This window comes from Panthera tigris, chromosome B1 (assembly GCF_018350195.1).
Source record: "Panthera tigris isolate Pti1 chromosome B1, P.tigris_Pti1_mat1.1, whole genome shotgun sequence".
Taxonomy (NCBI): domain Eukaryota; kingdom Metazoa; phylum Chordata; class Mammalia; order Carnivora; family Felidae; genus Panthera; species Panthera tigris.
In genome coordinates, this window is record NC_056663.1 from 132583898 (window position 1) to 132611752 (window position 27855).

The 27855-nt window shown below is 37.7% G+C and overlaps 1 protein-coding gene across 1 annotated transcript; it reads left to right on the forward strand.

Annotated features, from left to right (window-relative positions):
• The first annotated feature begins 698 nt into the window (after nucleotides 1-698).
• On the forward strand, nucleotides 699-27855 carry HSD17B13 (hydroxysteroid 17-beta dehydrogenase 13). Its single transcript, XM_007074710.3, has 7 exons — nucleotides 699-998; nucleotides 6231-6338; nucleotides 7256-7387; nucleotides 15673-15779; nucleotides 17808-17945; nucleotides 21263-21379; nucleotides 26759-27855. Exons 1-7 carry the CDS (start codon nucleotides 789-791, stop codon nucleotides 26847-26849), a joined length of 903 nt encoding a protein of 300 aa, XP_007074772.1. The 5' UTR covers nucleotides 699-788; the 3' UTR covers nucleotides 26850-27855.

Sequence of the window (27855 nt, forward strand, 5' to 3'; positions counted from 1 at the left end):
TTTAAAAGAGGAATGATATTGCATTGTATGTATATATAACATTTTGTTTATCCATTCATCTGTTGGTAGACACTTGGACTGTTTCTACTTTGGGGTATTGGAAGTCACACCACTTTTAAGTGGAGACTTTTGGAGCATAAATCAGGAGATTTAATGCTCATTCCCATAGTATCACAAAGGGATTTGATTGCTTTGTATAACCTCCAATCTCCCCCAAACTTAAGAGGGTTTCAGGGAAATGTGCATCTCATGTAAAAAAAAAAAATTAGTTAACTGAAATATTGATGCTGAGCTTTCATGAATAAATGAACCAAACTAAGCTTGGTTGGCCCATAACTTTATTTAAGTCTCCTTAGGACAATACCTCTACTTTCTCTTTTTCCTTCAATTAAACACACACACACACACACACACACACACACACGTTTACAGAAAGATACCAAGAGACTACCAAGAGACAATTAGCTGATGCACCATCTCTAGAATTATTTGTAGAATAATTGCACTTAATTGTGCAACACAGCACAAAACTGCTTCTCCGTGAGCAAGTCCAGAGAGCGCTTTCTCCAGGATTCCTTTGTCCCTGTGCCAAGCTTTTAGTAGCAATTGCATCATTTCCAAACTCGCGGTGTAGCCAGCCTATCAGAACACGTAGAGGAAATCTGGCTTACTTCTGCCAGTCCTATCAACACCTGGAGCACAGCTCTCCCCTGGACCTTTGTGCAGAAGGTGGCTCTTAGCTGCGGGTAGACAAGGATTGAGCCAGAGAAGGAGTACAGAGCAGAGCCATGAATATTATCTTGGATCTCCTCCTTCTTCTGCTCACCATCATCTACTCCTATTTGGAGGCATTGGTGAAAATTTTCATTCCCCAAAGGAGAAAATCTGTGGCTGGGGAGACTATCCTCATTACAGGAGCCGGACATGGAATAGGCAGGTCGACTGCCTATGAATTTGCAAAACGGAAGAGCAGACTGGTTCTGTGGGATATTAATAAGGTAATGGATTCATTTGCCCCATCTTTTAAAGTCATAAGTAAGGCATATGTTTCGAAAATTATTTGACTTAGCATCTGTGTACGTTTGTATTTTTCTTTTTTAATGTTTAATAGCTAACTTCCCTGGTGCCTTATTCTACATGTGTTGGGGTGGTTTGACGAAGGGAACATAAATGAGAACTAAGCAGTGATTTTTTTATGCCATGATATTTAAGTTGATAACACAGATTCGGGAGCCAGGCTACTTCCAAGCTTCCAGTTTCCTTATCTTTGAAATGAAGATAATACCTCACAGGATGGGTAATAACAGGTGTTAGCAAACTCTGGCTAATGGAACAAACCTGGTCCTTGGGCAGGCTGTTGAGCTAGCAATGTTTTTTACCTTTTTTAAGGGTTGTCAAAGCAACAAGCAAATAAAGAAACAAAGAAGAACATCCGACAGAACCTCTTATTGCCTCCACTCCCACCCACACAATCCTAAAATATTTACTCTCTCTCAGTTTACAGGAAAAGTTTGTGGACTCCTTGGCAAGAGGATTAAACAAGTGAATTTTATGCACTTAGAACAATGTCTGTCCATACTAAACATAAGCCATTTTAAAAACAACAACAACAACATGCAGTGGGTCAGGCTTTCTCTTGAGCATTCATATTTTTCTTTGTAAACATTATATTAGCTACTCAAAAATAAAACTGAAATTTTGTATCATTTCCCCTACACTTGTGAATTCTGAAAGTCCATAAAAATAATACACAGAAAAATGTGACAGGATTTTTAGGTTGGAAAAACTGTGAAGTTTTTTTAAGAATCAGATTTTTGGGGCACCTGGGTGGCTCAGTCAATGATGCATCCACCTTTGGCTCAGGTCATGATCTCATGGTTCATGGGTTTGAGCTCCACATCGGGCTCTCTGCTGTCAGCACAGAGCCCACTTGAGACCCTCTGTCACTCTCTCTCTGCCCTCTCCCCATCCATGCTCACTCTCTCAAAAATAAATAAACATGAAAAAAAAAATCAGATTTTCCACAGATCACAGTGAGATTTTAATGGCCATTATATTACTACTCTCTGATGTTCTTTGCTGTCATGTCCAGTTGTCCTATTTCTTAAAGCCTTCAAAAATGTCATTTTGGGGCACCTGGCTGGTGCCCCGATCAGTCGGTAACGTGTACCTCTTGATTTCAGGGTTGTAAGTCCAAGCCCCATGTTGGGTGTAGAGATTACTTAAAAATAAAATCTTTAGGGGCACCTGGGTGACTCAGTCAGATAAGCATCCAATTTTGGCTCAGGTCGCGATCTCACAGCTCATAGGTTCAAGTTCCACGTCAGGCTCTGACAGCTCAGAGCCTGGAGCCTGTTTCAGATTCTGTGTCTCCCTCGCTCTCTGCCCCTCCCCTGTTCGTGATCTGTCTCTGTCTCTCAAAAATAAATAAATGTAATAAAAAAATTTTTAAATAAATAATCAATTTACAAAATTAAACAACAAAAAAAAGAACAAAAGACTTGGCAGGCGGCATTTCTCTTCCCTACTTCCTCCTCCCCCCACCCAGCCAAGATCGCCCAACACTGATGGGAAACAGCTCCAACACTCTCCATATAACTTTTTAACACTGCTTGCCCTGAGTGAGTCTGAGATGCCTGAGGGATATTCTGGTGAAGATATCTAATATGTGGCTGTATATTTAAATTAAAGAGCTTTGTGTTAAAGATATATAAACTCGAGGGGTGCCTGGGTGGCCCAGTTGGTTGGGTGTTAGACTTTGGCTCGGGTCATGATCTTGTGGTTTGTGGGTTTAAGACCTGCATAATTCTCTGTGCTGACAGCTCGGAGCCTGGAGCCTGCTTCAGATTCCATCTCCCTCTCTCTGCCCCTCCCCCACTCACACTCTGTGTCTCTCAAAAATAAATAAATGTTAAATTTTTTTTTAATAAAATCTTTAAAAAAATAAGTCACTTGATCTTAGAAAAGTAGTTCTTCTCTGGTTCTTTCCAGACAGTAAAGAATACTGTACAAGGAAAAGTTGATACATTTTGTATAACATACACAGGCATTTAATAGATGAGTTGATATACAGGGAAGTGATTTGGCATCAGTTGGTCCTTGAAGAGATTCCAATGAGCTTTCTAGAAGGGGAAAGATTTACAAATTGAGAAAACTGCTGTCTGCTGTTCTTAGGCATTAATGAAAGAAAGAAAGAAAGAAAGAAAGAAAGAAAGAAGAGAAAAAAAAGAAAGAAGTATAAATCCAGGAAAAAGGCTTGATAAAATATAAACTTTTAATCTCTTTCTAGATATGTGTTTGGGAGAGATGACTGATATTTATTACATTTTTTTATTTTTTTATTTAAAAATTTTTTTTAATATTTATTTTTGAGAAAGAGAGAGGGAGAGAGAGAGTGAGCAGGAGAGGAACAGAGAGAGAAGGAGACATAGGATCCAAAGCAGGTTCCAGGCTCTGAGATGTCAGCATAGACACTTAACTGACTGAGCCACCCAGGTGCCCTATTGATTACATTTTTTTTAATTCCAGTGACAAGGAATAAAAATGACTTATTTAAGATTATGCCTGAAGGATGAGTCGCCTAACCTCATAGGGTATCTTTGAATCCCTGAATTTTATGGTTAAACAATGAAGGTATTAAGGGCACCTGCATGGCTCAGTTGGTTAAGCAACCAACTCTTGCTTTCAACTTGAATAATGATTTCCTGGTTTGTGGGATTGAGCCCCAAGTCTCTGCCCTGACGGAGCCTGCCTGAGATTCTCCCTCTCCCTCTCTCTCTTCCCCTCCCCCACTTGCATGTGTGAGTGTGCTCTCGCTCTCTTTCTCTCAAAATAAAATAAAAAAAAAAAAAACTTAAAAACCAAACATTCAAGGTGTTAAATGATTCACTGTAAGGCTATAAATGTAACTCAGATCTCCTTCAACCTGTGGAAGGTGCCAGCTCTCTTGGTTATGGCTGACTTCTTTTGCCTTAGAGTCATGTTAGCAGTGTGCCCTCATTCAATCTAAACTGTTGCTTTAGGAACACTCTGAAAAGTGGAGTCACTGCAAACTGGGGTTGAGGTTACAGCAAATATTTTTGCTTACAAAAAAACAAGACATTACATTTTGTAATTCTCTAGCTCGGGTAGAAGACTGACACATTATTAATTCTTTAATCAAAGCATCTGATGAAAGCTCTGGTCATGAATTCTCTCTACTGACCATGAGTCTAGAGACAAAAAAATGCATGGTGGTTCTTGTAATCTGACTATGAGCAAGCTACGTCTAAATTGGTGAAAGAAAGGGGCACCTGGGTGGCTCAGTCGGTTAAGCAACTGACTTCGGCTCAGGTCTTGATCTCACAGTTCGTGGGTTCGAGCCCCGCATTGGGCTCTGTGCTGACAGCTCAGAGCCTAGAGCCTGCTTCGGATTCTGTCTCTCTCTCTCTGCCCCTCCTCCACTTGTGTTCTCTCTCTCTCTCTCTCTCTCAAAAATAAATAAAATGTAAAAAAAAAAAAAAATTAAAAATAAATAAATAAATAAATTGGTGAAAGAGCTCCTCTCCTCCCTCTTTACTCCTCTGCAAGCCCCAAAAGGCTATGAGGGGATATTGGCTCTGTGACTTTGTGTCCTAATGTCTGTGAGGGTCTGTTCTTTGGGATTTCAGGCTGCTACTCTGGGGCTGAGCCTGAGGTAGTGGAATATGAAGGACCCAAGGGAGGCAGCACTGGCTAAGGGAACCACTTGCCACTCATTCAGGGACCACCTCAAGTAACAGCCACACTGTGAACATCCCGGTGTGAGAAAAGGGCTTTCAGGCGGCCTTGCCTCTTCACCACAGGGAAGAATCTACAAATTGTGAGAGGAAAAAATGTAATTAAAAAAATTTTTTTAATGTTTATTTTTCAGAGAGAGAGACAGAGCATGAGCATGAGCATCAGCATGAGCAGGGGAGAGGCAAAGGGAGACACAGAATCCAAAGCAGGCTCCCCACTGTCACCACAGAGCCGGACGTGGGGCTCAAACCCACGAACTATGAGATCATGACCTGAGCTAAAGTCAGATGCTTAACCGACTGAGCCACTGAGGCACCCCAAAAAGTGTAATTTTTAAAACCTTATAATCTCTGTAAAATCAACAGATGTCAAAACTTGAAAAGAATTCTAGTTTTCTGGAAATACAGATCAAGAAACATCAGGACAGTTTTATCTTAGGAAAAAGGTCTTTGAATTTAGGCTGAAAAAAAGTTTCTCTACATCCATGTCTTGGGTTTCTGCATACAAAGTTACTATAAACTTATTACATGTATGAAGTTGTTACATAGATGAGACTCTAGCTGTGGCCTTTGCCCATTTTCACTCCAAAACACTTGAACATAATATTATATCACCAAGAGTGGTAGCATTGCCTCCCTAGGAAAGGCTTCCTCGAATAAGGATCCTTCTTTCTCCTTCCCTCCTAGTGGCTTAAATCAGAATCATCAAGAAAAGTATGACAGGCAGAGGCATATGGTTTAAAATTACCACTAGTTTAGAATTGCTACCTGGTGCTTTACTGCTACTATATGGTTGGTGCTCAACAACAATTTGACAATTTGTCAAATGAAAAGCTGAATTTTCTTTTCTTCTATGTACCCCAACACCTCCATTCATGACCCCACAAAGAGCAACATCTTTCAAGCATGTTCTTCTGTCTATGAGAATAGTCTGCTTTTAAAAAACTGCCTCTTGAGGAACCTCTAACCCAAGATAAAAAGCTGGAAAAACATGAAGGGTGTTTGGTTTGGTTTGTTTTGTTTAGATGCAGAATGGCTGTTGAGAATGTAGTCAAACAAGATAAAAACCCATATCTAGTATGAGCATTCACTTGCAGAAACACCACATACACTCCCTTTGCAAGTTAGGCAGGCAGTGTTTCTCATGAAGCTTTTGTACAAACAAGGAGGGCATTTTGGACATGAATTTTAATCTTTTATTTGTTTGTTTGTTTATTTATTTATTTATTTATTTATTTTTAAAGTAGGCTTCATGTCCAGTGCAGAGCCCAGTGTGGAGCCCAACATGGGGCTTGAACTTGCAACCCTGAGCTCAAGACCTGAAAGGAGAGCAAGAGTCAGACACTTACCCTGAGCCACCTAGACATCCCATGAATTTTAATCTTTAAAGAAATGTCTTCTCCAAGTCTTTCTCCCTTTGTCTTGTCCCCTAACTGACCTACATCTTTCTACATTTGTTTTTTCCAATTACAGCACAGTGTTGAGGAAACAGCAGCTGAATGCAGAAAACTGGGGGCCACCGTGTATGTATCTGTCGTAGACTGCAGTAACCGAGAAGACATTTATAACTCTGTAAAGCAGGTGAGATTTCAAACTACAAATCCCTTCAAATAATTTTGTATCTATTTCCATGGACAGTGGAAAGATTCTTTATGGCTGCCTGATTTAAATTCTATTTTAGCCTCTGCTAACTAAGGCGGTTGTATGAATAAGGAAGGATATACATTTCTTTCCTTGTATAGAACCCACTCAACTCTGCCTATTATTATTATTTCATATTACTAACCAATTTCTTTCTGATCAGAAGTTTGAGCAGTGGTATAGAGTGACAGAGAAGAGATTCATCACCAGGAGAAAGAATCACTTTCTTAGTTTTATCTTAATCCTATTACTTTTGCAGTAATTCCTTTTTTTTTTCTTTATTTTCTCTATGGTATTTTATTTATGTTGCCAGTAATCTAGTCTTCGATAGAAAATGTAATGTTAGTAATTATTGTAACAATTTTTAAAAGAGTAAATATCAAATGAACCGAGCACTCTGATAAACTACTGCATCCTTTAATTTCATCTCTACAATAACTCTATTAACCTCATTTGACAGATGAGCAAACTGAGATTTTGCTCTGCTAAGGAGGAGTTAAGCCAGTCCACGATCATATAATTAGTAGGTGGTAGAAACAAGACTACTCAGTTAGCACTATAAAAATGTTTGATCAGAACCAATATATCAATTAATCAACATGAATATTAATTCACTTTATAGATAAAGTTTAAAAATCTATGATTTACATAATATGGAAATTCAGATGTTAAAAAACATAGTTTCTCCTAACTTAATGACAGTGTTCTCTTTGCATCCACTTTTTGGACTAAAGCTCTTTCCAGCCTGAACTCTGAGATTTCTTATCAAGTGGAATAAAGAATCTAATTCGTGGATTACATCAGCCCCAAAACTTTGAGTTTCTATAACATACCCAGTAATTTTTTTCCCTTCACAGGTAAAGAAAGAAGTAGGAGATGTAACCATCTTGGTGAATAATGCTGGGGTAGTATATCCAGCTGACCTTCTTAGTACCAAGGATGAAGAGATTACCAAAACTTTTGAGGTCAACATCCTAGGACATTTTTGGGTGAGTGTGAGAAACATTTCTGGTTTGTGCATGTCTGACTCATCCTCTTAAGGTACATGAAGTTTGTAATTGAGTTCACACCTTTATATTTGCCTAAAATCAAGAATTACCAAATTAATTTGAGTGGAAGAGTCTCTGAGAGAAGGACACAGAGTTTGAAGAGACACAACTCACCAGAATGTAGGCTAGTTGGTCTGTCTTATCCACCAGAATTTAACACAAAACATGGCATGGATGGACCAAGTGCTCAAAAAATACTTGTGGAGTTTTGCTAAGGGTTGTCAGTATACATTTTTTCAGTACTTTAGAGGAAATATATACAATATACATTCACTTGTGACCTCATGTCATGGAATTTTAGAACTGAAAGGACAACATAAATCACTACTTCTATGTATGTAGGGGTTGGACATTTTCTGCATGGGACTCAGATAAGCTCTAGATCCATGCTGGAACTTAGATAGATGGCTCTACAAACCTCTTGTAGTTGGTTAGTAGAAGACTGAAATATACCTTTGTAGAAAACATTTCTATGGATTAATCTTACAGTGCCCCAATATCAGTGTAGAGCAAATCTGGATTCTGGAAGAGAGAAGAAAATAGATATGTTCTTTCCATCTTCCCCAACCCCTCACACATGGTAATGAGGATTGATTATTATGACCACAAAAGTACATAGAGACCTCCTGTGTTAGTTGTCTATAGCTGCATAACAAATTTATTAAAATTTAGTGGCCTGAGTTGAGACGGTGGAGTAGTAGGGGGACACTATGCTTGCCTCATCCCTCGAACTCAGCTAGATAAATATCAAATCATTCTGAACACCCAAGAAATTGATCTGAGGACTCAGAGAACAAACTGCACAAATAGAGGGAGAAAAGAGGCCACATCATGGAAATAGGGACAGACTTCAGTGAGCAGCACAACATCCACAGTGGAGGTTTGAGCTGCTTACACCAAGCCTTGTCCATCTGTGCTCTGCAGGTATTTTTATATGAGGGCAAGTATACCTGAGAGCCAGAGCAGCAATGGGCCCCTCCCCAGAAGACCAGCACAAACCCCCACATGCACCAAGTCTACTGACCATAGAGTGCTGCAAAGCCTTAGCTACAGTGGAAATAAGTTCTGTCCTCTTTTAACAAGAAGACCAAACCATATTAGTTGAAACTCACCACACAGTGGACAAGGTCCAAATACTCCCCACTGAAGGCAAGGAAAAACTCTGCAGTGTACTGACCTGAGGGAAAGAGCATCCAAAACACAACAGCGGAGTGTGCATAGCATACATTAGAAACACTTCATGAAGCACCAGAACCTGGACCTCTTCTTAATAAAGCCATTACTCTCAGGAGTAGGAAACATAACAGGCTTTTCTAACACAGAGAAGAAAACAAAGATCTAGACAAAATGCCAACACAGAGGAATTCATTCCAAAAGAAAGAACAAAAAAGGTCATGGCCAGGGATCTGAAACAGGTATAAGTAATATGCTTGACTCATAATTTAAAACAACAGTGAAAAGGATGCTAGCTGGGCTTGAGAAAAGCATAGAAGACACCAGGAGTCCCTTACTGCAGAAATAAAAGACCTAAAAGCTAGTCAAGCCAAAATAAAAAATGCTATAACTGAGATGCAAACATGACTGAATGTAATGACTACAAAGATGGAAGAAGCAGAGGAATGAATAAGTGATATAGGAGATAAAATTATGGAAAATAATTAAGCTAAAAAGAAGAGGGAAAAAAATATTGGATCACAAATGGAGACTTAGCAAACTCAGCAACCCCATAAAGCATAATAGTATTTGCTTCATAGGAGTCACAGAAGAAGAAAGAAGGGAAAAGGGCAAAAGGTTTATTTGAGCAAATTTTAGCTGAAAACTTCCCCAATCTGGGGAAGGAAAAACATATCCAAATCTAGGAGGCACAGAGAACTCCCATCAAAATCAATAAAAGCAGGCCAACACCAAGACATATCATAGAAAAATTTGCAAAATACTGAGATAAGGAAAAAATTCTAAAAGCAACAAGGGAGATAATCCCTAACTTACAAGGGAAGGCAAATAAGGTTAGCAGCAGATCTAGCCATAAAAACTTGGCAGGCCAGAGGGAGTGGCATGGTATATTCAACATGCTGAACAGGAAAAATATGCAGCCAAGAATACTCTATCCAGCAAGGCTGTCATTCAGAACAGAAGGAGAGATAAAGAGTTTCCCAGACAAACAAAAACTAAAAGAGTTTGTGACCACTAAACCAGCCCTGCAAGAAATATTGAAGAGGACTCTTTGAGTGGGAAAAAAAGACCAAAAGCAACAAAGACTAGAAAGGAACAGAAAAAAATCTCCAGAAAGAATGACTTTACAGATAACACAATGGCACTAAATTCATATCTATCAATAATCACTCTGAATGTAAATGGACTAAATGCTCCAATCAAAAGACATAGGGTATCAGAATGGATAAGAAAATAAGACCTATCTATATGCTGCATACAGGACACTCATTTTAAACCTAAAGATACTTCCAGATTGAAAATGAAGGAATGGAGACCCATTACCAAGCTAATGGACATCAAAAAAAAAAAAAAAAAAAAAAAAAGCCAGAGTAGTCATACTTATATCGGACAAACTAGATTTTAAACCAAAGACTGTAATAAGAGATGATGAAGAGCACAGTATCATCATATAAGTCTACTGCCAACAAGAAGATCTAACAATTATAAATATTTATGCCCCAAATTGAGAACACCCAAACATATAAATAACATAACATAACATAACATAACATAACATAACATGACATAAAGAAACTCATTGATAATAATATAATAATAGCAGAGGACTTTAAACCCCACTTACAACAATGGACAGATCATCTAAGCAAAAAAATCAATAAGAAAACAATGACTTTGAATGACACATGGACCAGATGGTCTTAACAGATATATTCAGAACATTTCATCCTAAAGCATCAGAATACACATTCTTTTTGAGCACACATGGAATGTTTTCCAGAATAGATCACATACTGGGTCACAAATCAGGCCTTAACAAATACAAAAAGATTGAGATCATACCATGCATATTTTGTGACCACAACACTATGAAACCTGAAATCAACCACAAGAAAAAACTTGGTAAGAACACGATACATGGAGGTTAAAGAACATCCTACTAAAGAATAAATGGGTTAACCAGGAAAGTAAAGAAGAAATTAAAAAAATACATAGAAGCAAATGAAAATGAAAACATGATGATCCAAAACCTTTGGGATGCAATAGTCATAAGAGGGAAGTATATATCAATACAGGTCTATCTCAAGAAGCAAGAAAAATCTTGGGTGCCTGAGTGGCTCAGTTGGTTAAGCGTCTGACTTCAGCTCAGGTCATGATCTCACAGTTTGTGGGTTCAAGCCCCGCATCGGGTTCTGTGGTGACAGCTCAGAGCCTGGAGCATGCTTCTGATTCTGTGTCTCCTTCTCTCTCTGCCCCTCTCCTACTCATGCTCTCTCTCTCTCTCTCTCAAAAAAAAAAAAGAAATAAACATTTAAAAAAATCTTTTTAAAAAGCAAGAAAAATCTCAAATATACAACCTAACCTTACCTGTGAAGGAGCTAGAAAAGGAATGAAGCCTAAAAGAAGGAAATAATAAAAATTAGAGCAGAAATAAATGATATAGAAACAACAGAAAAGACCAGTAGAACAGATCAATGAAACTAGAAGCTGGTTCTTTGAAAGAATTAATAAATTGATAAACTTCTAGCCAGAATTATCAAAAAGAAAAGAGAAAGGACCCAAATAAATAAAATCACGAATGAGAGAGGAGAGATCACAACCAACACTACAGAAATACACACATTTAAAGAAGAATATCATGAAAAATTGCATACCAACAAATTGGGCAATCTGGAAGAAATGAAGAAATTCCTAGAAACATATAAACTACCGAAGCTGAAACAGGAAAAAATAGAAAACTTGAACAGACCCATAGCCAGACAAGAAATTGAATCAGTAGTCAAAAATCTCCCAACAAAAAGGGATGTCTGGGTGGCCCAGTTGGTTAAGCATCCAAATCTTGATTTCAGCGCAGGTCATAATCTCACAGTCAGTGGGTTTGAGCCCTGCATTGGGCTCTGCATTGACAGCAGGGAGCCTGCTTGAGTTTCCCTCTCTCCCACTCCCTCTGCCTCTCCCCTGCTTATTCTCTAAATAAATAAATAAATAAATTTTATTTAAAAAATAAATAAATAAAAAGATTTTTAAAATTTCCCAACAAACATAAGTCCAGGGCCAGATGCCTTCTCAGGGGAATTCTACCAAACACTTAAAGAAGAGTTAATACCTATTCTTCTCAAAGTGTTCCAAAAAATAGAAATGGAAGGAAAACTTCCAAACGTATTCTACAAGGCCAGCATTACCTTGATTCTAAAACTGAAGACCCCATGAGAAAGGAGAACTACAGGCCAATATCTCGAATGAACATGGATGCAAAAATTCTCAACAAGATACTAGCAAACTGAATCCAACAATACATTGAACGAATTATTCACCATGATCAAGAGGGATTTATATGTGAGATGCAGAGGTGGTTCAATATTCATGAATCAATCAACATGATATACCACATTAATAAAAGAAATGATAAGAACCATATTATTCTCTCAATAGAAGCAGAAAAAGCATTTGACAAAGTATAGCATCCATTCTTGATAAAAAACCTCAACAAAGTAGGGATAGAGGGAACATACCTCAACATCACAAAGGGACCCACAGCTAATATCATCCTCAATGGGGAAAAACTGAGAGCTTTTCCTTTAGGGTCAAGAAAAAGACAGGGATGTCTGCTCTCTCCATTGTTATTTAACATAGAACTAGAAGTCCTAACCTCAGTGATCAGACAACAAAGAGAAATAAAAGACATCCCAATCAGCAAGGAAGAAGTCAAACTTTCACTATTCGACATGATACTCTATGTAGAAAACCCGAGGGGCACCTGGGTGGCTCAGTCAGTTGAGTGTCCGACTTTGGTTCAGGTCATGATCTTGAAGTTCATGAGTTCAAGCCCCACATTGGGCTTGCTGCTGTCAGCACAGAGCCCTTTTGGGATCCTCTGTTCCCCTCTCTCTGTTCCTCCCCCACTTGTGCTCTCTCAAAAAGAAATAAACATTAAAAAAAAATAAGATGAAACCCAAAAGACCCCACCAAGAAATGGCTAGAACTGATACATAAATTCAGTAAAGTTGCAGGATGCAAAATCAACATACAGAAATCTGTTGCATTTCTATACACCAATAATGAAGCAGCAGAAAGAGAAACCAAGGAATCAATCCCATTTACAATTGCACCCAAAACCATGGGATACCTAGGAATAAACCTAACCAATGAGGTAAAATATCTGTCCTCTGAAAACTACAGAACATTTTTGAAAGAAATTGAAGAAAACATAAAGAAATGTTAAAACTTTCCATGCTCAAGGATTAGAAGAAAAATATTGTTAAAATGTCTGTACTATCCAAAGCAATCTTCACGTTTAATGGAATCCCTAACAAAATATTACCAGCATTGTTTGCAGAGCTAGAACAATCCTAAAATTTGTATGGAACCACAAAAGACCCTGAACAGCCAAAGCAATCTTGAAATAGAAAAGTAAAGCTGGAGCCATCACAATTATGGATTTCAAGCTATATTACAAAGCTGTAGTCATCAAGACCATATAGTACTGGCACAAAAACAGACACATAGATCAGTGGGACACAATACAAAATCCAGAAATGGACCTACAACTATATGGTCAACTAAACTTCGACAAACCTGTTAAGAATGTCCAGTGGAAAAAAGATAATCTCTTCAGCAAATAGTGTTGGGAAAACTAGACAGCAACATGCAGAAGAATGGAACTGGACCATTTTTTTACACCATACACAAAAACAAATTCAAAATAGATGAAAGGCCTAACTATGAGACAGGAAACTATCAAAATCCTAGAGGAGAACATAGGCAGCAACCTCTTTGACCTTGGCTGTAGCAACTTCTTACTAGACATATTTCCAGAGACAACGGGAAAAGAGCAAAAATGAACTACCGGGACTCATCAAGATAAAAAGCTTCTGCACAGAGGTGCCTGGGTGGCTCAGTCAGTTGAGTGTCTTGATTGCTCAAGACATTGATTGACTCTTGATTTCTGCTTAGGTCATGATCCCAGGATTGTGGGATTGAGCCACGGGTCAAGCTCTGTGCTGAGTGTGGAGCCTGCTTGAGATTCTCTCTCTCTCTCTCTCTCTCTCCCTCTGCCCTTCCCCCCCTACTCTCTCTCTCTTAAAATAAAAATAATACAATAAAATAAAAACTTCTGTACAGCAAAGAACACAATCAACAAAACTAAAAGGCAGCCTACTGAATGGTAGAAGATGTTTGCAAGTGACATATCAGATAAAGGTTTAGTATCCAAAATCTATAAAGAATTTAGCAAACTCAACACCCAAAAACACAAGTAATCCAGTTAAGAAATGGGCAGAAGATATGAATACACATCTTTCCAAAGAAGACATACAAATGGCTAACAGACACATGAAAAGATGCTCAACTTACTCATCATCAGGGAAGTGCAAATCAAAACTAGGAAGATATACCACCTCATATTCTGTCAGAATGGCTAAAATTAACAATACAAGAAACAACAGATGTTGGTGAAGATGTGGAAAAACAGGAACCCTCTTGCACTGTTGGTGGGAATGCAAACTGTTGCAGCCACTCTGGAAAACAGCATGGAGGTTCCTCAAAAAGTTAAGAATAGAACTACCCTGTAATTTAGCAATTGTGCTACTAGGTATTTAGTCAAAGGATACAAAAATACTAATTCAAAGGGGCACATGAACCCCGATGTTTATAGCAGCATTATCAACAATTGCCAAACTATGGAAAGAGCCCAAATGTCCATTGACTGCTGAATGGATAAAGAGGATGTGATGTATATATACACAATGCAATATGACTCAGCCATTAAAAAGAATGAAATCTTAGCATTTGCAATGACATGGATGGAGCCAGAATGTATTATGCTAAGCAAAATAGTCAGAGAAAGACAAATAACATGATTTCATTCATATATGGTATTTAAGAAATGAGACAGGTGAACATAGGGGGAAAAAGAAGCAAACCATAAAACAGACTTTTTTGTTATTATTTTGAGAGAGAGAGCAAGAGCATGAGCAGGGGAGGGGCAAAGAGAGAGGGAGAGAGAGAATCCCAAGTAGGCTCCATGCTCAACTTGGAGCCTGACACAGGGCTCAATCTCAAAACAGTTAGCTGAGCTAAAAGCAAGAGTCCGACGCTCAACTGACTGACCACCTAAGAGTCTGAGCCCCCAGACTCTTAATGATAGCTAACAAACTAAGGGTTGATGGAGGGAGATGGGTGGGGGATGGGTTAAATGGGTGATGGGCATTAAGGAGGGCGCTTGTTGGGATGAGCACTGGGTGTTATATGTAAGTGATGAATCACTAACTTCTACTCGTTAAAACAAACAAAAATAATTTAAAAAATTAGTGGCTTGAGGCAACAATAAGTGTTTATTTTCCTTTCACAGTTTCTATGGGTCAGAAATTTGGGAGTGACTTGGTTTCCCAGTTCTGGCTCTATGAATTTGCATAGGGTCCATAGGGTGTGTTTATAAAATTCTCATAAAATATTATTAATATTTCTCACAAAACAGTAAAAGCTTTTTGGAAATAAAGAAAGACTTTTTATTTCCTGTAACATCAATATATAATACATGATGTTGCAAATAGGGAGATACTAAATCTATTCATGATGGATAATGATTGTAAATCAGGACAGAACTCAGCTGTTTCTAGTTAACTTGCTATAGTTACACATGATTTCAGCTCTTCTCATTAGAATGGTAAAGCCCCAAACTAAGAAAAAAAGTTACATGATACCAGACTACCATAGGAAATCTTCTCAGTTCTGAAAACTCTGAATTTTTCCCTTGATATTATTGTTCATATGATATATCCATAAAGGAGATATTTGATTGCTTCTGAAGGCAAGACAGAGGAATATTAAGATGAGTTCTTAGCATGTGATATTCAGTGCACAGCCCTCAATGCCAATTTAAACAAATACATTTCAATCTTTTTCATTTCTGTAGAAGTAATCATGAAATCTTGACACATATTCCATTTCATCACAAAAGTCTCAAATGCTCTTTTTTCTTAAAAATAAAACTACCTACTTTAGAAACTTAACACCTGTGCCATTGTTTTTTTCTTTCTTCAATGATCTTTAAGATCACAAAAGCACTTCTTCCCTCAATGATGAAGAGAAATCATGGCCACATCGTCACAGTGGCTTCAGTGTGTGGCCATGGGGTGATTCCATATCTTATTCCATATTGGTAAGTATTATTTTCCAGCAATGCCATATAGATAGATGGATGGATACATACATACATAATATGTACATACACACTCACATACTTTTAAGGGTTTATTAGACCTTAGATTCTAATCTTCATAGCAGGGTTATCTATGAAACTGGTTGTAATTGTTTAAAATATTTTCAGATTTCTGAAAACTCCTCTGTAAAGCAATGAAATGTAATGCCATGCTTCCATCATATCCTGGAATGAGTACACGTTGATAAAAGAAACAGGGAACCCACGGACTAAGAAGTAAAACATACAGAAGTCCAAATGAACATAAATGTATGCCATAGCCTGCATGCCCAAGATAAGCTGATTAGGGCGACCCCTGAATCAAAACATTTTCCAGTATTCTCGTGCCATGAAAGATTGTGTGTGTGTGTGTGTGTGTGTGTGTGTGTGAGAGAGAGAGAGAGAGAGAGAGAAGAACAGAGACAGAGACAGAGAGATTAAGAGAAACCATCTACCTGATTAAAAGATGCAGATAGTACACTCCATGATCTACCAAGGACACAAAGAGAAAAGGTTGAGAGGCCCTGAGGATACACTATTTGCAAAATATTTTTTCCTTATAAACTTCTTCAATGGCATCTCATTTCCTTACTTCTGCTTTATATCAACTTCATAGAAAAATTTAACTTGCTAACATTTGGTCCAGTTCTTTTTGTAACAGTCAACACATGAGTATCAGTGGGAGGGTGTAGGGGTGCATAATTAATGGATTTATTATTTACTTGTACATAATGGTTAAGGTTAAACTGAGTCATGGACAAAATTACTTCTGACACTGAATGTGGTCACAGACATGGCTACATTTCAATGAAGTTAAGGGGTCATTGCACAGACATACGGTGTTTCAAGCTGTCTCTACCATCTTTTTTTTAATGTTTACTTATTTTTGAAAGAGAGAGTGAGTGGGGGAGGGGCAGAGAGAAAGGGAGACACAATCTGAAGCAGGCTCCAGGCTCTGAGCTGTCAGCACATCTTAAAACACAAGTAAGAATTTCACAGATTAAACATTTGCTATTGTTTTAAGGTTTAGAAATGTGGAATCCCAATATAATAATACTTTTCCGTTTTCTCTTCTCCCTTAAGAAAGCAGCCAGTCTTTAACTTTACTGTTCTTCTTGTCACCTGGGTCAAAACTACAATGAATAGGGGCACCTGGGTGGCTCTATCAATTGAGCATCCAACTCTTGATTTCAGCTCATGTCACCTGCCTTTAGAAACGAGAAAATCAGGGGTGCCTGGGTGACTCAGTTGGTTAAGCGTCCGACTTTGGCTCAGGTCATGATCTTACGGCTAGTGGGTTCCAGCCCCGTATCAGGCTCTGTGCTGACAGTTCAGGGCCTGGAGCCTGCTTCAGATTCTGTGTGTTCCCTGCTCTCTGCCCCTCCCCCGCTCATGCTCTGTGTGTGTCTCTCTCTCAAAACTGATTAAAAAAAAAAAAGAAATCAGAAAATCAAAGAAGATAAAGTGATATGCTGAAGGCTGCACACACAACACACATCACGTAAGGTCTTTTTACTCCAGATTTTCACAATTAAGAAGCCAAAGTGGCCTCCAGTGTCAAAAGAGAAACTAGCAACTAAGTTAACAAGAGAGGAGAAATGTATACAGTTCCACAGAAGTTTCAATGTAGATATTAGTTATGTAGTTTTTCTAAATACGTCTTTCCTGATTCATATTTTTCAAAATAAAACAGCAATTAAAACTGATTAGGCAAGAGTTTGAAGACTGAATGGAAAACCTTACCTGTAGGGTGGAAAAGTAAGCAGTAAGCCAGTTAATACATTACTAGGATTTGTTCTATTGCTATCATCGCTAAGTAAGAAACTGGTACATTTAAGAAAAAGTAAATGAAAATTGATGACCAAGTGGAAGATTTGGAAAATTGGCTTCTACTTATTCTCGAACCAAATCAGCATTGCCTTCTTACAGAAAGCTGGAGAATGTGTTTCACTGTACCTTAGCTAACAATGGTGGGTAATTCTCTTACAGTTCCAGCAAATTTGCTGCTGTTGGCTTCCACAGAGCTCTGACATTAGAACTTGAAGCCTTGGGAAAAACTGGAATCCAAACCTCGTGTCTCTGCCCAGTTTTTGTGAATACTGGGTTCACCAAAAACCCAAGCACAAGGTGAGGTCAAAGTCAAGTCAGGATGAAAATATGGCATGAGAAATTGACCTGAAAACTGTAGGAGGTTTTTAGGTGGGTCAACTGAAAAAATAGAAAAAAAGTGAAAAAGGAAAAATGTTTTTTTTTAATGTTTATTTCTTTTTGAGAGAGAGACAGATCGGGAGTGGGGTAGGGGCAGAGAGAGGGAGACACAGAATCTGAAGCAAGCTCCAGGCTCCAAGCTGTCAGCACAGAGTCTGATGCGGGGCTCAAACTCACAAACTGTGAGATCATGACCTGAACCGAAGTTGGATGCTTAAAAGACTGAGCCACTCAGGTACCCCAAAATGTTTTTCTTAATGTTGTATTGCCTTTTTCACTTTGAAATGAGATGAACAAAGGGAAAAAATTCATTGAGGACTGGCAGGAGTGACCAGCTACCAATGATTTAGGCAATTGGGGTTTATTTGTGATCAGGTTAAAGGTTCAACACACTCAGGTGCCAAGAGGGAGTGAAGGGGTGAGGCAGGCTGGAGAGGTGTGCTTTTTTTTTTTTTTTTGCTTTTTTTTTAATGTTTATTTATTTTTGAGAGAAAGAGAGAGCACAGGCAGGGGAAGGGAAGAGAGAAAGAGGGAGACGGAGAATCCAAAGCAGGTTCCAGGCCCTGAGCTGTCAGCATGGAGCACAACGTGGGGCTTGAACTCACCAACCGTGAGATCATGACCTGAGCCAAAGTCAGATGCTTAACCAACTGAGCCACCCAGGCACCCCAGTGTGCTTTTTTTTCTTTAAGTTTATTTATGCATTCATTCTGAGAAACAGAGAGAAAGAGCATAGGGGGAGGCACAGAGAGCAAGAGGAAAGAGAGAATCCCAAGCAGGCTCCTAGCTGTGCTGTTAGCACACAGCTGGACACAGGGCTCAAACCCACAAACCATGACATCATGACCTGAGGCAAAATCAAGAGTCGGACACCCAACCGACTAAGCCACTCAGGCGCCCCTGGATAGATGTGCTTAGGGGGTGTCAAGAATGTCCTCTCCTGGAAACCCACTCCCAAGATGAGCGATACCTAACATCCCCCTCTCCCATTTGTGGTTCATCCTCCTCAAATAGAGTATGGAAAGGTACTTTTCCATTTTCCACAGTGCTAGCATGAAGTACTCCAATATCTTTCAAACTTGTCCTAAGAATCATCACCTATGCTTCCATAAACAATAAATGTTCTTAGGGTCTTCCTTAGAGATTCTGATTCAGTAGGCTGCGATGAGCTCCAAGAATGAGTTGTTTTGTTTTGCTTTGCTTTACAAGCATACCTACCAGGTGAGTCTGGAGACAGGTTTGGAAAACATTGATGTATTAAATATAATCACAGTATTTGATTACCACCTTGATTACCATTTGATTACCATTACCACCTTGTCCTCTGTGAAAGTGCAAATATTCTTAGAAGCAGCAATAAATTGAGTCCCTAATCCTTTAGTCAAGGTGAACTTCTATGACAACTTTGTCTCTGGTAAAGGAGGATTTGAGACCATAAGAGAGGAGAAATTGGTCCTGAAAGGAGAGTAAAAAGGCAGAAAGGTGAGCAGAAAGGTGCTAAAATTAAGATACCTTCTCACAAATTTGCCTCAATTCTGGTATTTTTCTGCTGCAGGTTAATAAAATCTGAAGCCAGTTTATTTCTGGAGGGGAATTAGTCCTAAATACATTCATTCAAAAGAGCTAACAGATTCTCCTTTAAGCTTAGCCTCATTTGAAGCTATCAACCCTGAACTCTGAATTATCTGGGTTGTCTCTGGAGCTGTGGTCACCCCCTGGCAGGGGAGTCCTTAATAGTGTTAGGCCATAGATACTTAGCAGTAATACAATATTTAAGTAAATACTATGGTACGATTGGGACTCTGGGCTCAGTTTTCTTAAAAAGCAAACTGGGCCTAATAAAAACCCTCCTGGGAAGCATTTAAGCTTAGTGTATGCCAAGAGAACCAGATACACTGGTAGGGAAGGCACAATAGATGAGAAGAGTAGGCTAATAAGATCCTAGGTGGTGTGGATGCCTGGGAGCAACCCCAGAGTCTGACAGCCAATGCTGAAGATGTGGGATTGATTACACCCAGACTGCTGGATTCTGAATATTCCTCAGCAAAAGCTAAAATGTCCATAAAGTGAGGTTTGGCTCAGAGACTGGGTTGATGAAACCAGCTAGGAAAAATCAGGGAGACAAAAGGCAGAACCCAATAATTTAGAGAGGTATTGATTTGTATTACTCTCTGCTGGCTTACTACTCAATGCCATGGAAACCTCAATCACATAATAACCTGTAGTATATCACAGAATATGTCAGGGAAGGAAGTTATAAAATTCATTAACTGCTTACTTAACTCTTCTACACAACCTTTTTATTCACTGGCCGTTCAGCCCATGCCTGGACATCTTCATTTTGATGCAACACTTCCAATCCATTTACATTTTAAACTCTAATCATCATCTTGAACTAATGGGCATTCTACACTGGGCCTGTGGTTATGAATAAATATTCAAGAACCCATGTAGGGGCACCTGGGTGGCTCATTTAGTTGGGTGTCCACCTCTTGATTTTGGCTCAAGTCATGATCCCAGGGTCATGGGATCAAGCCCCGCATCAGGCTCGAGCTAAGCATGGAGCCTGCTTGAGATTCCCTGCCCACACCTCTCCCCTGCTCTCTCTAGAAAGAAAAGAAAAAAGAGAAAGAAAGAAAGAAAGAAAGAAAGAAAGAAAGAAAGAAAGAAAGAAAGAGAAAGAAGGCCCATGTACACAGTCTTCAGTATAAGCAAGGCTATATACCTCCAGTAGCAATGCTATACTCCCTGTGCACATCTGGAACTCTCATTAAATTGCAGTATAGGTGATTCAGAGGTGGATCTCAAGTACTGAATGCCTTCAAATCCAGCTTTATGGGATAACTCCAGAAGAAAGAGAGTATGCTTAGCAAAGCTTTGTATTAAATAAGCCCCGAAGAAAGACGTCAGATGTTTCCTTTCTGTCCCATGAGTAATCCTACCCACCATTCTTCCTTGCCTCTTCACATCTGTCATTTAATTCCTCTCCACCCTTTAGATATTTTGACTGAGTGAGCCATAAAACATGCATACCTGGTGTGAAAGTTTAAGACTGTGATAACAAAACATTCCCATGGCATGGGGGGGAGGGGGGGGAGTTGGTGGGGGCAGGTGGTGTTTGTGCAGTGAATCCTGGAAGCTTTTAAATCCTAATTTGGTGATATAAGTTAATTTTCCTGCCTTTGTTAATTAAAACAACAACAAAAAGAACCAAACTTTTTTCTTCTTAATCATAGACTATGGCCTGTATTGGAGACAGACGCAGTTGCAAGAAGCTTGATAGATGGAATACTTACCAATAAGAAAATGATTTTTGTTCCATCATATATCAATCTACATCTAATACTAGGAAGGTAAGTACAGCACAAAACATCTAAAATGCTAAAACACCAGTGGAACTATTGTCATGATGAAGAGTCTTTCAGTTGTGAAAGTTGCTGTGGAAACTCTCTGTGCCTGAGGAGAACGGTTACATTGTCTCTGTTATTTCCTTATTCAATCTATAAAAAAAAGAATGATTCATTTGCTCTAACATCTCAGTTTAATCTTTGCCAGAGACTATTCCAACTGAAGGAAACACAGTTGCAAGAGAACACAGTATCGTTAAAAATAAAGGGTCTATTTAAAAGCCTGCTGGAGTTTTGACTGAAATTGCATTGAATCTATTGATCAATTGGAGGAGAAATAACATTAACAATTTTGAGGCTTTCAATCCAAGAAAACAAAGAACGCAAAATATCTTTCCATTTTGTTCTTTTATCTTCTTCAATATCTCCACACAACATTTTATAGTTTTCAGTGTAAAAGTCTTACACAGCTTTTATCAGGTTTATCCCAAAGCATTTCATGTTTTTGATGGTATTTCAAAAGGCAGTTAAAACAATTTTTCTGTTTCCCATTGTTTGGTGTTGGTGAGTGTGTTTGATTTTTGCATTTTATCTTGTATTTTAGCAACCTTGCTAAACTCATCTCTAGCAGTTTTTTGTAAATTCTAACGGATTTTTTTTACAGACTGTTTTAGATGATAGTATTGTCGGCAAATAAAGACCCTTTTACTTCTTTTCCAATCTGTATGGTTTTTCTTCTTACTATATGACACTGGCTAGAACTTTGCATGCAATGTCACATAGGATTGGTGAGAGCACACATCCAAGCAGTCTTCTTGAGCTTAGAAGAACAGTACTCAGTATTTCACAGTTAAGTATAATGTTAGCTGTAGATGTTTTTTCATAGATGCTTTTTATCATGTTGAGGAAGTTCCCTTCTGTTACTATTTTGATGAGAGTATTTACCAAGAGTAAATATCAGTTGTCAAATGCTTTTGCTGATGATATTAAGATCATATGTTCTTTCCATTTTAGTTTGTTGATATGGTGAACTACATGGATTCATTTTAAAGAATAAACCACCCTCGCATCGTAATGTCTTTGTCTGATATTGCATCCTGATAATATTGACTTCATAGAATGAGTTGGAAAGTACGCCCTCTTCTTCTCTTTTCCAGAATAGCTTGTGTGGTATTGGCATTATTTCTTCTTTAAACATTTGGAGATTTCACCAGTGAAGCCATCTAGGCCTGGTGCTTTCTTTAAGGGCAAGTTCTTAACTATAAATACAATTTCTTTAAAACCTATAGGGCTTTTCAGGCTGCTTATTTCTTCTTGGTAATGTGTGTCCTTCAGAGAATTTGTCCATTTCATCTAAGTTGTCAAATTCATAGGCATAAATTTATTCAAAATCTTCCCTTATTGTACTTGTAATATGTTTAAAATGTCTGATTCCTGATATTGGAAATTTATATTTTTATTTTTCTGTTCTCATCAGTCTATCTAGAGGTTTATCAATTTAGTGATTTTTCCAAAGAACTAGCATTTGGTTTCTTTTATTTTTTTATCTATTTTTTGTGTGTGTGTTCTATTTCACTAATATCTGTTCTGATCTTTATTATTCCTTTTATTCTATTATTCACTTATTGGGTTTTCTTTTTCTAGTTTGTCAATGTAGAAACTGAGTTCATGGATTTTTTTTTTTTCTAGCATAGGCACTTAGCGCTATAAATTTCCCCCTGTGTACTGTTTTTAGTTCTGTCCCTCAAATTGTGACATTCTATGTTTTCATTTATATTCTGTTAAAATGCTTTCTAATTTCCCTTTTGTATCATGGTTTACTTAGAAATGAATTTTTTAGTTTCTAACTTTTTGGAGATTTTCTAGACATTTTTCTGATTTCTAATTTAATTAAACTTTGTATGACTTGAATGTTTTAAATTTACTGAGACATGGTTAAGTTCAGAACATGGTTTATCTTGGGAAGTGTTCCACATGCACCCAAAAAGAATGAGTATTCTGTATTGTTGAGTTTTCTATAAATGTCAGCTTATGTCAAACTGGTTGATAGTGTTGTTCAAATCTTCTGTATTTTTCGCTGATTTTCTGTTTATTTTATCAATTATTGAAAGGAGGCTCAAAATCTGTAGCTATTGTGAATTTGTCTATCTTCTTTGCTTTTCTTTCCATTCTCACTTCATGTATTTTGAAGCCTTTTATTATGTGCATAAGCAATTAGGATTATTTTGTCCTCTAAATGAGTTAACTACTTTGTCATGTTGGAAGTGACCTTGTTTATCCTTGCTATGAAATCTACTGATATTAATATAACCATTTCAGCTTCTTTATATTAATATTATCTTACTGAATCTTTTTCTGTCCTTTTACTCTTTTTCTGTCCTTTTACTCTGTCTTTTACTCCTATTTGTTTCCTTATGTCTGAAATGTGCTTTTGTAAGCAGTATATAGGTGTTTGTTTGTTTGTTTTTTACTCTAATTTGACAATCTATCAGGGGCAATTTAATAGGGGGTATTTAGACTCTTTACATTTTTTTTTTTTCAACGTTTTTTATTTATTTTTGGGACAGAGGGAGACAGAGCATGAACGGGGGAGGGGCAGAGAGAGAGGGAGACACAGAATCGGAAACAGGCTCCAGGCTCGGAGCCATCAGCCCAGAGCCTGACGCGGGGCTCGAACTCACGGAGCGCGAGATCGTGACCTGGCTGAAGTCGGACGCTTAACCGACTGCGCCACCCAGGCGCCCCTAGACTCTTTACATTTAATATGATTATTGATATAGTTAGATCTAAAACTTACTTTAAAGCTTGCTATTTGTTTTCTGTTTATCCCATTTAATCTTGGTTCCTTTTTTTCTCTCTGCCTCCTTTTGGTTTGATTGAATACTTTCATGTTTTTATTTTATTTCCTTTGGTGGCTTACTAGCTATAATGCTTTGTTTTGTTACTTTAGTTATTGCTTTAGGGTTCATAGTATGCATCTTTAACTTATCACAGCCAATCTCCACATGATATTATACAAATTCATGTACAGTCTAAGAACCTTACAATGGTACACTTCTATTTCTCCCTTCCTACTTTAGGCTATGATTGTTGTACATTTTACTTTGACTACATAGTTTTTGTTTGTTTAAACAGCCAATATCTTTTTAAAGGGATTTAAATAACAAAGAAAATTCTTAAATGTTCATCCATGTGGTTAATATTTCTAGCGCTCTTTATTCATTTGTATAGATCCAGACTTCTATCTGGTATCATTTCCCCTCTGCCTGAAGGGTATCCTTTAACAGTTTCTCAGGGAAGTTCTGCTGGTTATGAATTCTTGCACCTTTTGTATGTTTAACAAACTCTTTATTTTGCCTTAAGTTTTAAAAGATACATTCACTGATCTAGGTTGGCAGATTTTTGTCTTTCAGTACTTAAATGATATTCTCTACCACCTCCATGACTTCCATATTATCTCTGCTAGAGGCTGTTCTATCATTTTTAAAGGAACACAATATAATAAAGTGATTAGGAACGAAGGTTCCACCTAAGATCAAAAACCACTTTACCACTTACCAGTTCTTTGACCATGGATAAGCTATTTAGCCTCTATGGCCTCATATTTTCCATATATAAAATGGGGATGGTGATAATACCTCCTGTCTAAGCATACCATAAGAATAAAATAACATAATGCAAGGAAAGCCCCTGCCATTAAAAAAGACACAGAAGTCAGATGTTAAGGGTTTAGGAGGTAGAACTTACATAGAATTCTAGGAAGAGGGGTGCTTGGCTGGATCAGTTGGTAGAGCATGCAACTCTTGATATTGGGGTTATAAGTTCAAGCCTCATACTGGGTGTAGTGATTACTTTAAAAGACCTTTAAAAAAAATGCTAAGAAGAAATAGGATTATTTACCCAGAGGAGATAATCTCTCAGCTTTCTTCTGAGGGACAGTTTATAATAAATTGAAATTATATCAATGAGAACTATACAAACTTGATAAGCCCTTGGGTCATTTTGAAACAAATCCATATAAACTGCTAATTTGGAATAGACCAATTCAAGAACAGTGGACAAGCTGCATTGCTGCGTCAATTTCAGTCTTCCATTTTAGCTTAAATAGACTAACTTAAATTAGCCTAACCTTGACCTCATAGCAACATCATCTCAAGAGTTGACTAAGTGTTTTGTTGCCAAGCAACAGTAGGAAATGAGTTTTGTGGGATTCCTCCTCTCTTGGGGCTCAAACCAGGTCATATTAATGTAGAAAAAATCAAAATCATAGAATATTTGCATATGAACAAGAGAATGAGCATCCCTATCCTGTCAGAGTTGGAGAATAAGTATCCCTGTACAATAAACAAGAGTCTCAAAATCTTTGGTACTATTGTGGAGCTGTCATGGTGGTTTGTTACTGAGCAACTGGGAAATATAGTTAATATTCTCCACATAAAATTCCTTTTACAGACTTAGACAATTTTGTGAGCAGATGCAAGTATTAACATGGAGGTTTCCTTGTGAGAATAGTTACAAGGCATGTACAAGTTCTCTTATATTTGTCTTTCTCTCAGCCAGAACTTCCCTGCCTCTCTGCTTATTCATCCATCTTCCACTCTACCTAAGGCAAGGATGTAAATCTTGCATTAGTCAACAATACCAAAGTATTTTTCAATATGACTTTCTTTGCACATGACTACATCTGCTTTATTATATTCACATGTCGGCTCTTCCTTTCATCTGCCTGCTCAAATCTTACCCATCCTTGAACACTTTTGAAGTTTCCCTTCACTATTCCAGCCCATATTAATCCTCCTCACAGTTATAGTCTTTAATTAGAGAAGGCTAATATTTTTTAATAATTATTTCAAGGTGATCTCTCATCTCATTTTAGCCTCTCTGGTCAACAATAAGCTCCTCAGGCAGGAGCTGTTTTTCGAGGACTTTTGTCTACCTTATTATAAAGTACATAATGGATATTCAGTAAATAGTTAAGGAGGGGTGGAGGGAAGGATGGAGTGGGTTCTGGTGGTGTCTCTCTGTGAATGCTTAATATCAGGGTTCATGGACAGTTTCAGCAGTAAGTCCAGACCTTCAGTTTCAGATCTTTATCACATATAATTTCATATAAGATTTTACTAATATGAGGAGGCTTGAAGAGTGGGATATATCAGTGCTTTCCTTATATATCTATAGTATTTGAATGATGAATATTAAAACACACACACACACACACACACACACACACAAAGGAAAGAGAGGTTGCTGTGAAGGAAGAAAGGAAGAACAGAGAAAGATTAAATGCAAACCAGATAACTCTCAAGGTATCCTAACTGACGACAAAAAAGAACTTTGGTGTCAAAAATTTTTAATTGAAAACTTTTCTACTTTTTTCCCATACAGATTTCTTCCTGAACGTGCCTTGGCAGCTATAAATCGTTTACAGAATATTCAATTTGAAGCAGTGATTGGCCACAAAACCAAAAGGAAATGAATAAACGAGCTCCAGCCAGAAATGCAGCTTAATGATGTAAATCTAAGTTTAGAATTAATGCTTCAAAGCTTTATTTCACATTTTTCAATAATGTTAATAATAAAAACATTGGTTTGACATTAGCAGCAGTAAAATGAACAAGACTAATTACCTGTCTTTCTCAAGAATATTAATGTAGTTTTACTAGTCAGATCCATTTTTCATTCCACACCTCTTAAAAACTTTTATGCTTACATAAACATACTTAAAAGGTAATTTTTCTTTAAGAGATTTTATTTTTTTTCTTTCTGCTAACGGGGGAACAAAGCTACCTCTCCAAAAGTAAACACGAAGAGAACTTATTTACACAGGGAAGTTTGAAGACCTTATCAACATGCACACAGTGTGAGATAGCAGTTAGAAACAAATTTAAGCAGGCGACTGTGCTCCAAAGGACAGAGAGGTTATTTCTATGAAATTCAACATTTGGAATCTTTCTCTAGCTTCTCCCTTTTTCATCAGCCCAAAACAGTGCAACGGTATCCTATGGTTTCTTGTTTGATTCTGTCCTTTATATAGGTCTTATATATCCACTAAGAGTGGGCCCTCCATACTTTCTGTCCTTTTCATAATCTCTTAAAATACTATGACACTACAAAAGGTGACCCTCTCTTGAATCTCTGAATATCTAAAATTTTAACCTCATGATATCTCTTTCTTTATAGTTTATGCTTTCACATATCATTGGTACCAGATATGTTTAGATAGTTTTGAGCTTCAAAATGGAAACTAACGCTGGAAAAGGAATTAGGCTGACTACCTAATACTAGACGATGGATCTGACAGGAGAAAAAGAGTGGTCTCTTTTTTTAATAGAGAAGAAATCTGATTCCCACCACATCAAGACTAATCTTGTTTTTATGTTTTTCTCATATGTAAGAGACTGCTTTTACATCAACTATCCTCCTGTTTTTCATTAAAAACAAATGATGAAAAATAAACCATTAATAAAAACAATTTATTGAAA